General features: G+C 39.6%; 1 protein-coding gene across 1 annotated transcript; it reads right to left on the bottom strand.

Moving 5' to 3' along the window:
• Positions 1 to 4119: 4119 nt before the first annotated feature.
• LOC101650415 (olfactory receptor 149-like) lies at positions 4120 to 5049 on the bottom strand. The gene has a single exon (XM_004716774.1). It carries the CDS (start codon positions 5047 to 5049, stop codon positions 4120 to 4122), a length of 930 nt encoding a protein of 309 aa, XP_004716831.1.
• Between the last annotated feature and the right edge of the window lie 8881 nt (positions 5050 to 13930).

The following is a 13930-nucleotide window of genomic DNA, read 5'->3' as shown; positions in this document are numbered from 1 at the left end:
TTGGTTTACAAAAGTACTAATGTCGCATGAATTCTTCTGGCACTGCAAAGCATGCTCCCAGGTACTCCAATCCCGGCAGCTGACAGAACCACCTCGTCGAGGTGTCAAGTAATATTGGGTATTAATTAGTGTGCTACCCTGACTTTTTGTGTTATTTCACATGTCTTTTGATGACTCTTCACCTTGTTGTTTCTTCATATACAAATGATGTGAATGCTTTACATCACTTTTAACTTCTATCCAATTTTAGTGTCTTACAAACAACAGGACATAAGTATGTATCTATTTTGACCAAGATGTTATGTTCATTAATGACTCAAAATAATTTCTATTGCACTACATTCAAAATACTTCTTTTATTCTCTTGGTATTAATCAAGGTTGCTATTCTTCCCATTTATTATATTGCATATATAATCTGATATATGTCACTGCATAGTCAGAAAAGTAATTGAAGACACTGAACTATATGAAGAAGAGTGTTGTGGCTCAAGATTGGAGGAAGACTTATTAACAATTTGTTATAAAAGTGACCCAACTTTGCTTCCACAAAGCAATAGGTCTCAAAGCTCTTAGTAATGAAGAGCAAAGATTTCAGCCTAGAGTATGAATTATGCCTCAACATCATGGAAAAAACTTCTCATAGCAGGACCTAATGCAATACGATAAGTGAAGGAAAGGTGTAAGCTGTCAAGGGTTCTATTTTACTTGGCGCCACCATCAACCCCATGGAAGTAGCTTTCAGCAATTCAACATGTTATATATTCTTATTAAAAAATAAGAATTTTTAATATGCGACGGATTGTCAGAAGAATGAGCAAACTCGTGTTAGAAGCAGTACATCAATATTTTTCTTAAAAGCAAGGAGAGGGAGACTTCATCTCACATGCGAGCATGTTGAACATGAAGTCAGGCGGGACCATTAGCTAGAGAAGAACATTCTGAATGGAAAGGTAATTGAAATCGAGGAAAGATGGGTTGAAAAGTGGCTGTGAGAAGGCACTTAGCCATAGGAAAGATGGCGAGGGCAGTGGAGGGGGAAGCAGTGCTTCGTCATCCGTTGTACATAAGGGTCACTATGAGCTCAAATCAACTTAATGGTACCTAACAACAACAACAACAACCTGTTTGTGTGCTTGTGTGTATGTTTGCTCATATTTGAGGTAGTTCAAACTTCCCGAGTGCCCTGAAAGCAAACAAGATAATTACTTTTGAATGTTGGTTTTAGAAGGTAAAGTTCACAACCACGAGTGTATGAGTCAACAAAACATATATTTATGGAAAGAATCAGCAAATATCTGCTTATTGAAAACTGCTAGAACCATTAGGCTTGTTACATGGAGCTTCTGAATTCTCTGTTAAAACTCATGACAAATCTCAAATTGGTTATACTAGCCCTGCTACTCAGTTTTACTTTGTGGTTTTATTTATACTCTTCACATGTGCTGGGCAAAGTCACCTCTGAGCACTGAAATGTGAATGATGGTTGACCAGAGGGTTTGTTTCTTTTGAAGCGAGAAGAGCATGCCATCAGATTATGTGCTCATTTGGCGCCTTCACACCATGAACCTCGTCATCAAGAAGTCCACATTTTTACACTTCTCTTATGTCAACTCCAGTCAAGACTATCGCATTTCATTGTCACTGGTGAGTGGCAATGTTAAGTACTGACACTCATGAAACGTAATATAGGAATTCTAATTTTTTTTCGGAGGAATTAACTTCACCTTGAAAAGGCTAGGAAATGGATATGAATAAAATTGTGCATGAGTGTGTAAATAAGTTGTATGTTAGTGTGTGTGTGTGTGTGTTTAGCCTTGCTTTAGAATAGCAATATCAGTGGAAACCTCAAGATAATAAACATGTGAATTGCTAGCCTAATTAGTGTCATCTATCTACTTTGTCCCATGATATAAACTCATAAAAAGAACCAGAAATTAGGGTGGAAATCTCAAAGTCATAATGAGCATAAGGACCATCTCCTAGAAATTAGTACCTTTGAGATTAATTAAAAAGTTTTCTTTTCAGTGATTCCCTTGGAGACACATTATAACATGATGTAAGTAGTAAGAGGAGTTTCTATAAATGTGTTTCTGATCTGGAGTTTTCCTATACCTACTATAAGAAACAAAATCATCACCACAATCAATTTCAGAAATTTGCTTAGTCATTGTTGTTAGCATCCCATTTCCCTCCAAACCCCCAATGCGATCCAAGCCTCTAGGTAATTATTTATTTTTATTTTTTTCAATTTCACAACTTCTACTTGTATAATTCAATGCCATTAATTATACTCTTCGTGATGTACAGCCACTATTGATATCCTTTTCCAAATTATTCTACCACAATTTACATGAACTCAATGGCCCTTACACACTGCTTCCCCCTTCACCTATGGTAAACACTGGTCAAATTTGGTGTCTTCCCCCACCCCACTCCCATGGTTTTCTTGATATAGTATTCACATATCACATAATTCCATGGTTAGATCACTTTTATAATGAGTAGTATAATCACAATCAGTTCTAGTGCTCTCGGCCCACTGGAATTCTTATTATTTTCATGGCTATCCATAGTGTGCTATGATCCCCACAGGCAAATGCCTTGGCATAGCTGATAAAACACAAGTAAACATCTGTACGGTGTTCTCTGCTTTCAGCAGAGAGCTATCTGACTTCATCAATGATATCCCTTGTTCCATGTTCTCTTTTGAATCTGGTCTGAACTTTTGGCAGTTCCCTGTCAATACACTACTGCAACAGCTGTTGAGTGATCTTCAGTAAAATTTCACATGCATGTGATAGCGGCGATATTGTTCTATAATTTGAACATTCAGTTAGGTCACTTTTCTTTAGAATGAGTGCAAATATAGATCTCTTCCAGTCAGTTGGTCACATAGCTGTCTTCCAAACATGGAACCCTTTAATGAGACAAGAGTCCACATGGGGTCACTAGCTCGGTTCTTCTTTGGGATCTGGGTCCTGCATCTTGTTCATCTAGCTCTGTTATATTGCCTGCTCATCCTAGAATCCCAGGAGCCAATGTCAGATTCATTCAGCGGTGAATTCAGCAGCTTGCAGTTTCCTCGCTTAATCTTTCTTCTACCTGTTCAGCAGCCCCTGCAGCTCACCAGAATCTAGTGAAGTCATTAGCTTACGTCTGACTCACAAACTTATACCAAACTGGACTTACTTCTATGACTGGGTGAGCTATCTCTTGGTAGAAATCTTTTTCTATAAACATACACATAAAACTGTCCCTGTTTACGCTTTTCTTGAGAGCCCAGCCTAACACAAGAGACTAATGTCAAAGTTTTTAGTAACCAGAGAACCCAGACACAACACAATATCAACTTGACCCAGTATTGCCTCCTGGCTGCACGGGCCAATACAAAGGCAAATCTATTCTCTAATACTGAATCACAATATTGTCACCCCTCAGACATCCCCCTTTTCTGTCCTCTCCACATCTGTTCCAGCACTGGTCTTTCACAGCCAGAACTGGTTTTCAGGTCTAAACCCAACCGATATAAAGGTTTTATTATATAGCATGCTGGTACCTCGGCTGTGTGCACAAGAGAACTTCTTCGGTCCCCGTCACTGTTTTTCTCCTTTATACAGTGCCCATATGGTATAGGAGTCACAGAATGCTTCTTGAAGTCTAGGGAAGGCGTCACTTTTCTTTTGTCAATGACCTCTAGACCATCAAAGGAAGGTTTATTCAATGTAGGCCAGCTGGCAACACTTACAGGTGAAGGAACAGAGGAGGAGATTGAAGAACGTAGATTAAGAAATATCATGTCTAGATGATTCACCTGGAAAAGCTCCTATAATTTCCTCAAGAGAGTGCACCTCTGGAATCAGAACACCAACTCCCCAGTCCTCAATTTGCTATTTCCTCTTTATGTTTAATTGTACAAGCAACTTTGAATCTAACTTCCCAGATTATAAGGATGGCGCAGGCCTGGATATTGTTTTGGTCTGTTGTGCACCTCAAAACAGCAACAGTCCACATCAGAACATGGGGATAATCATAAAATCTTTGCTCTCCAATTTAGAAAATTAAGTGAAATGATGTAAACATGCTGTACAATGTAGTTTTAAAAATGTAGTTTCTACAACTACCCAGAATGGAAACTTAAGTGATACAGGACCTTTCTTAGAGAGGATTTCACCTCTTTATTCCGAAGACTGTAGATCAAGGGATTCAGCATGGGGGTGACAAAGTTATTCAAGACTTGAACAGTTGCGTTAAGCCAGGGCCTAGGAGTGGGCTGCAGGTATATGATTACCACTGGCATGTAAGCAATAAGGATGGCAGTAAGGTGGGCACTGCAGGTGGAGAAGGCATGGCGTTGACCCTCTGCCGAGCGGATCTGCAAGATGGAGTAGACAATGCGACCGTAGGAGGTGAGAATGAGAAGGAAGCAGCTGAGAGGCATGAGCCCCACACTGATGAACCCCACCATCTCCAGGCTTGATGTATCTGCACAGGCCAGTTTTAGCATCACTGGGATATCACAAAAGTAATAATCCACCTCATTGGGACCACAGTAAGGCAATTGGAAGGTTAGGGTTGTTAGAAAAATGGCCTGAATACAGCCAAAAAGTGAGGTCCCTGTGGCAAGAATGGCACACACTCTATGGTTCATGATGACTGTGTAGCGTAGAGGGTAACATATGGCCACAAAGCGGTCATAGGCCATCACAGTGTACAGAAAACACTCCGTGCAGCCCAGGAAGTGGTAAAAGAAGAGCTCGGACACACAACCTGTGTAGGAGATAGTACGGCTGTTCCCCAAGAGGTAGAACATCATCTTGGGGGAGCTCACTGAAGGAAAAAATATGTCACAAACTGATAGCTTGCATAAAAAGAAGTACATGGGAGTATGAAGGCGAGTGGAGGAGACAATTGCAAGTAGAATGAGCAGGTTTCCTATCAATGTGAAGATGTAGAAAGTCAAAAACAGGGCAAAGAGCAAGTTCTCTAGACCCTCTGTGTGTGGGAAACCCAGCAGGATAAACTCAGTTACCACTGAGCGATTCCTCATTGCTGTGAAAACATCAAATAACATTTCTAAGATACAAAAGTGTAGACTCCAAATCAAATGATCAAGCCTTTCACGATTAGTACATGGACTAGGTTTTCAAAAGCAACAACTAGATTTCTTGGGCAGATTGAAAACTATGTAAAAACATAAGGCAATAATAAATACCAGACTATTTCAGAGCAGCATTCCATTCAAATCCTGAAAACACTGAGACATGTAGCTGTTTGAACAGTCACCCAGTCTCCCTGGGAAAATACTTATATTTTCCTCAATGATGTAAGAGGACCTCACATCCAGCGCTTCCAGACAGAGCACAAAGTGCTCCAGCCAAGAGCTTGGATTCTCCTCCTTATAAAGAACGGAGTCTCAAAGGATTTGTACAGTTAAGATATGTACACATTGACTCTCCATGGATTGCTTCATCAGAAAATTCTCCCTCTCCCGTTAAGTCCTAATTGAGACTCAGTGACAACTCCAAGGGAGCAATCAGTTTAACTGAAACGTGCACATCACGCAACTGTAAAGTAATGACATCACTGGAAAGACATGCTCTGAAATGGGGGAATGCCTATGTTTCTCCAAGACTGATTTTGAGGTAGAATAGCCACCAATTCTGACTTTATTTTTACCTGGTGTACTCTCTCTTTGGTGGTCTTCAACACCTTTATGTATTTGTTGATGATATCACTTACCTGATTAGCTTTTAATAACTTGCACATCCTTCTGACTCTGTTGCTGCCGTTGCTGGGTGTTGTCTCTTAATTTCTGACACTTAGAGGCCCTATGTACAACAGAATAAAGCACTGCTCAGTCCTGCTCCAACCATCAAACTGTAGTGATGTTTGAGCCCATTGCTGCAGCCACTGTGTAAATTCATTACTTCAAGGGTCTCCATTGTTTGCCCCTCTACTTTACCAAGCATGCCGTCCTTTTCCAGGGATCAGTCTCTCCTGATAACATGTCCAAAGTACATGAGCTGAAGCCTTGCCATCTTCCCCTGTAATGCATACCTTATTGTTCTTCTTTCAAGACAAGTTTGTTTGTTCTTCTGGCATTCCATAGTAATTGTAATATTCTTCCCCAACACAATCACTCAAACATATCAAGTTTTAAGCAGGTTTTCTTAGTCAATGTCTAACTGTCACATGCTGAGAAGGTAATTGAAAGTTCAATGGCTGGACTCAGGTGTACTTGAATCCAGCCATTGGATATCCTCAAAGTGCTATCTTTTCAGTAGATTTGCCCAGTGTCATTTGACTTATTGACTGCTGCTTCCATGAACATTGATTGTTGATCCAAATAAATGAAATATCTAAGAACTGCAATTTTTTCTGTTTTTTATCATGATTTGTCTATTTGTTCAGTTGTGAAGATTTTGGTTTTCTTTATATTGAATTGCAATTGATACTGAAGTCTGCAGTCTTCATCAGGAAGTGCTTCAAGCCCTACTAGTTTTGAGCAGGCAAGATTGTTATTTGCCTATCACAGGTTGTTAATAAACCTCCCTTCCTTCTTGAAGTGGAGTTCTTCTTCGTATAGTTTAGCTTCTTATAGTAGTTGTTCAGCATGCAGATTGGAAAAATATGGTGAAGGCTACAACCCTAACACACACCTTTCCTGATTTTAAATCATGCAATATTACCTGGTTCTGCTCAAACAACTGCCTCTGGGCCCATATACAGTTTTTTGTTTGTTCATATTATAGTGCATCTCAGAGGTGTCCTGTCAATGGAGGTCACCCTCTTGAAGATGTGTTATATGCATTTTAACTTCGGAGAGTGCGAGAGTTAGAGAAAGTGAGGTAAACGGTTGAGCTCAAGTTTTGCTTAATAAGAAATGAGTTGCAAAGCTACTAAGAAAACCCTAACGATGACTCTCTTGTGATGTTATAACTTGAAGTGCCTATGCCTAATGTTTGCATCACCCGTCTTTCAGTTAGAGAAGACAAGTCATCTCCTTTAACTCCACTTTCTCTACTCGAAGTATTCAAGTCACTGGCAGATTCCAGTAGCAACTGGTTCCTTAACTAACGTTTAAGCAAAATGTTCTAATTAGAAATAGCAAGGTACTCTTGTTCCCGTGAAAGATGGTTTATTTATTCCTGGTAGGGCTGTGGTATGGAGTAAACCGCAACACATAAACATAAGTTCTTTCCTTTATGTACAATCACTCAGTGAAGAGAAAATCGGACTGTGAGCAAAATTGGTGAGCATAAGATCACGATTTAATCTACTCATTTCTTTCCCTCTCTTGCCCCAACATTGGTAGGGATGAGTTCCTGTGAGGTACAAATGGTTGTTCTCGCCTGTTAATCAACATTTAGAAATTCAAGCTCATCAAGAAGCATCTTTGAAGAAATATTTGACAATCTGTGTTGGAAGAGTCAGTCATGAAGCACACTTCTACTTAAACACAAATTTGGTCACCATGAATCAGAACCAACTGGATAGGAACTGCTACTTTTATTTATTTACTTAGGATGGAAGAGTGCTCAGATGCCTGAAACCTTGGGTATTTAATGGTATGATCCACATTATGGAGGATTTAGATGAATATATTTAGAAATAAAATTGAAATTTTTTCCCTTCATTCTTCTAGGGAAGAAACAGAATTAATGGACCTTGAATCTCAGGAAACTTTGTTGAATGACTTGATATCCTTAAAACAAACAAACAACCCCACTGTCATCAAATTCATTCTGATTCATAGAGGCCCTACATAGATTTTCTAATACTGTAAATTTGTATGGGAGCAGACAGCTCCATCCTTCTGTGGAAAGGCTGGGAGGTTTGAACTGCTAAATTAGCCATTAGCAGCCCAACCCACAGCCTAAGATACAGTGACACTCGAACCCCTCTTTTGATGCCATTGAACATTACTAATTTCTAATTTAGTTCTATTCCTACTGTCAAACCCTTTAACTTGCTGGAATATGAATCAAGTAACCACAGATTAAGTGGCAGTTGTAGAAAGTGAACAAGGAAATACTAAATGGTTTAAGATGCACAGGTAAAGTGTACATCATCATGGAAGTCTTTCATCAGTTATTCATACTGGACAAGTAATTCCAGGAGGTGGACTATATAAAGAACTGGCATCGGGTTGGAGGAAGTATTGCTAGCAGCTTGAAGTAGTTAGTTTATTGTGCCAACCTGGCCAATAAACACATGTGGGGTTAGTTGAAGGGCGGAGGGGTTAATGGTTCAGTGAGCCTCACCTTTCTAGTTCTCGGGTCTCTTGCTTTGTGATGGTCACACCAGGGCACAGCTGCCTTAGCCAGTTCCTGCTTCAGCTGGCAAGGCTCACTTCCTGCAAGACATCCCCAAGGAAAAGCCACATGGACCTACCCCAATGTAGCCCTGGGTGCTGGAGCAGCCACGTGGAGACCCCTGCCAGTGCTGAGATGCTTACAGGTTCACTGATTCGGTTTTCCTCCTGCAGTCGGCATCATTGCATCTGTTTTGTGAGATGGAGGAGGACATTGTGGATCGGTGTTGGACATATGGGTTAATGGTGGACTTGTGGGTTTGGGCAGCACTGGGTTGGGATGTTTTCTTGATGTGCACTTACCCTTTATATAAAACTCTCTTATACATGAGTTTCTGTAGATTTGTTTCTCTAAAGTACCCAGACTAATATACACAGCTTATATAATATGCAGATGAAACAGTCATGCTTGCTGAAACAGGAGAGAGTTTGAAGCACATACTGATGAAGATCAAAGACTGTAACCTTACATATGGATTATACCTCAATATAAAGAAAATAAAAATCTTCACAACTGAACCAATTGAATAACATCATGATAGACAGAAAACATTGAAATTGCCAAATATTTCCACTTACTTGGATTCACCATCAATGCCCAGGGAAGCTGTAGTCAAGAAGTAAATGACGCATTGCTATGGGCAAATCTGCTGCAAAGGGGCTTCTTAAAGGTGTTAAAGAGTAAAGACATAATCAATTCTGAGGACAAAGAGTTGCCTGGCCCTTGCCATGCGATGGTACTTTTGATTGTGTCAAATGCATACGAAAGCTGGATAATAAAGAAGGAAGACCAGAGAATTTGCTTTTAAATTATGTTGTTGGTGAAGAATATTTCCAGAAAAACAAACAAATGTATTTTAGAAGTACAACCAGATTGTTTCTTTTAAGTAGTACTGATGAGATTTGGTCTCACCTATTTTGGACTTGTCCTCAAGATGGTCATTCCCTGGAGAAGGACTTCATGTTTGGCAAAGTGGAGGGTCAGCAATAAAAGAGGAAGAACTCCAATGGGTTGACGCAGTGACTACAACAATAACTCATGCATAAGAATTGTGAAGATGGTGCCTCAGTGGGCAGTGCTTCTGTTGTACAGAGAGGCATGGAGGCACACTGAATCAACTCAACAGCTGAGGTTTCTTTCTTTTTTTTTTTTGTTGCAGATACTGTTCAAGATTGCATTGGAAATAAACATTGCAATGACCACAGGAATAGGGCAAAAGGAGGAAGTAAAAGACATTCGAGTTGGTAAGAAGAAAATAAACTATCTGCATTTGCACATTATATGATCTTAAACATTGAAATTTCATAGATTCTCTAAGAAAACTGCTGGAACTAACAGGACATTCAAGAAAGTGGCTGGGTACATAATTTAGATACAAATATCAAGGCACCATCTAAACTAAGACAACTCTGAAATCAGTAAAATACAATTTACAAAAGATGAAGTACTTCAAAATAAATGTAACCTGAGAGATGAAAGACTTATACATAGAAAACTACAAAGCACTACTATAAATTGAAACCAAAATAGATAAATAAGAAAGAATATGCCATGATCATGGATAGGGGGAGTTAATATTGTGAAAAACTCAATACTAGGTAAATCTGTGGATATAACACAATCCCAATCTGTAGTCCATCATAGTTCTTTAAAGAAATAGAAAACCAATCGCCAAGTTTATATGGATATCTCCATATAAGCAAAGGACTGTCAAGTAAGAAGAAAGTAGGAGACCTGACACCTCTGAATCTCAAAATCTATTATATGACCACAGCAGTCAAGCCCTCCTAGTGTTAGTATAATGCCAGGCGCACAGACCAATAGAGCAGAACTGAAATCCCCAAAATGAATCTATTCACCTATGGACAGCTGCTTGTTGAGGTAGAAATTGTCTCTTTAACAAATCATGCTGGCAAAATTGGATATCCATTTCTAGAAAAATCCAACGGGATCCCATATCTCTCACAATACAAAAACTAAGTCCAGGTGGATCAAAGGCCTAAATGTAAAACCTATAATATCATATAAAAATCAACATAAAATCATATCAGAAAAGTTACAGGCATAAATACACCATAAAACATAGCTTAAAATGTACAAACAGAAGAAGATAACCTAAATGACTGGGACCTAATTTACAGACTCGGGAAATTTTAGCAATGACACATCAGATAACTGATTAATAGCTGAAATTTATAGAACATTTCAACACTTCAACAAGAAAGAGACAAACAATCCAATTAAAAAATGATCAGAGAACTGAAGACACTTTACCAAAGAAGATAACCGCTAAAAACCAGATGAAGAATACCCTTGGTCACGAGTCCTGGTTTTCCCTGCTTGGTGGCATGCAGTAGGCTTTCAGGCAGAGGGAGCCTCTCAACACAAAGGAAGCACGGTCCAGTCCTGCATCAAACGCACATTTGTTGTTTGAGCTCCTTGCTGCAGCGATAGTGTCAAATTATCCCTTTGAGAATTGCGATCTTTTAACTTCTCATTCTGATACCCACCTCATTAGCAAAGGAAAGTCCCCCAAACTTTGCTCCATTTTCATAATTGTGCTCAATTCTATTCTGAGAAGGCAGTTCATTCCCCGTCCTATTCCAGTGCATTATATCAGACAATGCTCTGCTGCCTCTGATTTTCATTGAGGCTAACTTATCAAAAGCAGACACCTCTTCCTGCTTTACCCTGGAACCTTCATTGAAATCCGTTTACTAGAGCTGACTCTGCTGGTACTTGAAGTGCCAGTGGTACATCTTCCAGCATCACAGCAATATACAAGCCACGGCGGGATGGAAACTGACAGGAGAACAGGGAATTAGCCATTTGGAAGAGGTAGATAAAAACAAAAACGCTACATCAGCTCTTAGGATGGAAGAGGTCATGTAGCACGGCCATTATTATGAGGAGAGACCAGTCCATGCAGGGGTGCAGAAATGCAGAGCAATAACAAATTTATCTTGGAGAAACAAAGCCATACTCCAAGGAAGCAGCAGTCGCAGCCGCAGCGACTACAGCGAGCACCCACACACAGACCACAGGCCGGCAGCCCAAGCGAGGGCTTGACTATCAATCTGAAGAATTTTAGGAAACTTGGGGAGAAGACCTTCTTCCAATGTGACCGGCGTTGTGAGCAATCTTCCTCCTGACGTCACTGAGGAGGAGAGGAGGAAATTCGTTGAGAAATATGGGGCAGCAGGTGAGGATTTCATTCACAGGGGTCGGGACTTTGGCTTTCGGTTCTTGGGAAGGTGTCGCAAGACAACACGGCATTCTGTGAAAAGCAGCTGCGCATGCACATTTCTTGCCATGATTTGTACCTAACAATTTAAAACCTTCCTCAGCGTGTCTTCAGTGAACTGCTGGAGGTGGACTTGTGTGTTTGGACCAACTCAAACTCAAACTGGAAGAAGGGCCCAGGCACCTTGAAGGAGAGGTGCAATGACAGCAGGAGAATTCCAGGGGACCTTTTCTGATGCGAGAGAGGTGCTGTGGGCTTGCAACAAAAGAGGTGCACTACCCTTGCTCCTGGTCCAGCTGGCGCTCTAGCTCCTCTGGGATCTGATATGCTGCCATGAGGCCAGATGGACACTGAGGATTGATCCCACCAACAAATGTACATTTTCGCCAAGCTGCTACAATGGAAGGAATGAAAGAAATTGATGGAACTCTTCCTGAATTCCATCCTATAGCTTCTGGAGCTGAATTTACTCTAAATAAGTGCTGCCATTACTAAGAAATCCACATACTACATCCTCAAAACCTGTATAAGAAGGATTCTTTTTGGACTAGCCAGAAGTTTTTTTCTGGGAGCGTGTTAGAGATTCCTTGCAATAGGTAGGTCTTCTCTCCCTGCACTACTTTCTGGAGCGTGCTAGGGACAGAGGGCAAAGGAAACGCAGTACTTTATTTAACACATAAATTCCATGTGGTGCATTCCTGAAGTCTCAACATCATGGACGCTGAGAGCCGGGGGAACTATGTCAAAAATGGAGTCAGTTAGCATCTCATTGATCTGATCATTCCATTATTAGCCCATCTTTGTTTATTTTTTATTTATTTACTTACTTTGCTTTCTTAGCCTTTCATCTCCCAACCCAAGAGGCTGCCACATATGCCACAAAAACCAAACACCCCCCCCAATGACCTTAGCTCCACTTTTCAATTCACACCCAGGTCAGATTTCAAGCAAATGTCCACAGAGGTCACCAACAACGTACTTATGGTTCTGCTATACTCTAAATATCATCCCTTCATATCCTAAGGAGACATTTTCTCTTATAAGTATTCAGTTTTGTGTATATATATTTAAAATCTTGGTTTAAATTGCTTCTCTCTTTTTCATAGTTAAGGACATCCCAGAAATACCACCCTTTTGTCTTATGGTGTTTTTATTTAGTTTTTCTTGATAGGTCTAGTACCGTCTGGGAACATGTTGCTCTGTGGTGAAGGTCTCCCAGACACTCTTAGCCTTACCTGTCTTAGGTAGTTACGTTGCACGTATTTTATTGGTATATTATCCTTGATTTGTCCTTGATGTGTTTCATTTGGAGTTTCCTGAGAAATGAAGCAGTTATAAAGCATCAATTTATTAAAATTCATTTTAAACCTTTTAAAAATTGAAATATCACCTCACCTGACATTAATAGTCAAGTTAAAAAAAGAAACAGAAAAAAAAAAGCCAAAAACAAGTGCTGGCAAGAGTGTGGAGAGATTAGAACCCTTCAACATTGGTGGTGCAAATATAAAATGGTGTAAACACTGTAGAAAATGTCATAACCTTTCCTTAAATTGAAAATAGAAATATCATATAATAGAGCAAACACACTGGTAGGTATATATTTTAGAGAAATAAGATGCAAATAGATCTATACATATTCATGTACATCTTGCACTATCACAAGAGTAAAATGATAGAAACAACCTAAGTGTCTATCAATGGATGAATGGTTGAATAAACTATGGTGCATATACAATGGAACTAAGTAATGTTAAAAGATAACTATGATTCTGTGAAACAGTAATATGGATAAAATTGGAGGACTTTATGTTGAATGAAATTAGCTACTCACAAAAGCACACACATTGCATGAGCTCACTACAATAAAAAGTCAAAAAAAATTTTAAACACATAAAGGCATATTCTTTGATTGTTACAAGGGGTGGGGAGGAAAAAGGAGGATACATCAATAATTATAGGGGAGAAATTTTGATGATAGAAAGATAATACTCAATAAGGAGAGAGTGAGTACAAAATGATCAAGACAAAAGAATACATTGGGAAAAGCATAAAACTAAAAACAATAAATTGAAATTGTATTACATACACAATCCTGCAATAGCAGTAATAACAAATAGTCTACTAGTGTGAATAGGTGTCAGATGGTGAATGGGACTACACCAAAGGATATCTACAGATTTGGCGGTATTATTTGTGCTGCAAATATATCCATGAACATAATAGGCTGTAGTGGAGGTGCAGTTACAAACTTCGTGGCAGTAACCAAACAACTTGAGGGAATGAGTTATTGGGCCTAGGGCCTCAGGATCGCACTCTCAGAGACATCGACATCAATTGGCTCGACCTAGTCCACAATTGTGAGGGTCAAG

Source organism: Echinops telfairi, unplaced genomic scaffold (genome assembly GCF_000313985.2).
Source record: "Echinops telfairi isolate 266 unplaced genomic scaffold, ASM31398v2 ScPeMD7_35;HRSCAF=133_0, whole genome shotgun sequence".
Classification (NCBI taxonomy): domain Eukaryota; kingdom Metazoa; phylum Chordata; class Mammalia; order Afrosoricida; family Tenrecidae; genus Echinops; species Echinops telfairi.
The sequence above is the reverse complement of the archived record's forward strand: the minus strand, read 5'-3'. Positions and strand labels throughout refer to the sequence as shown.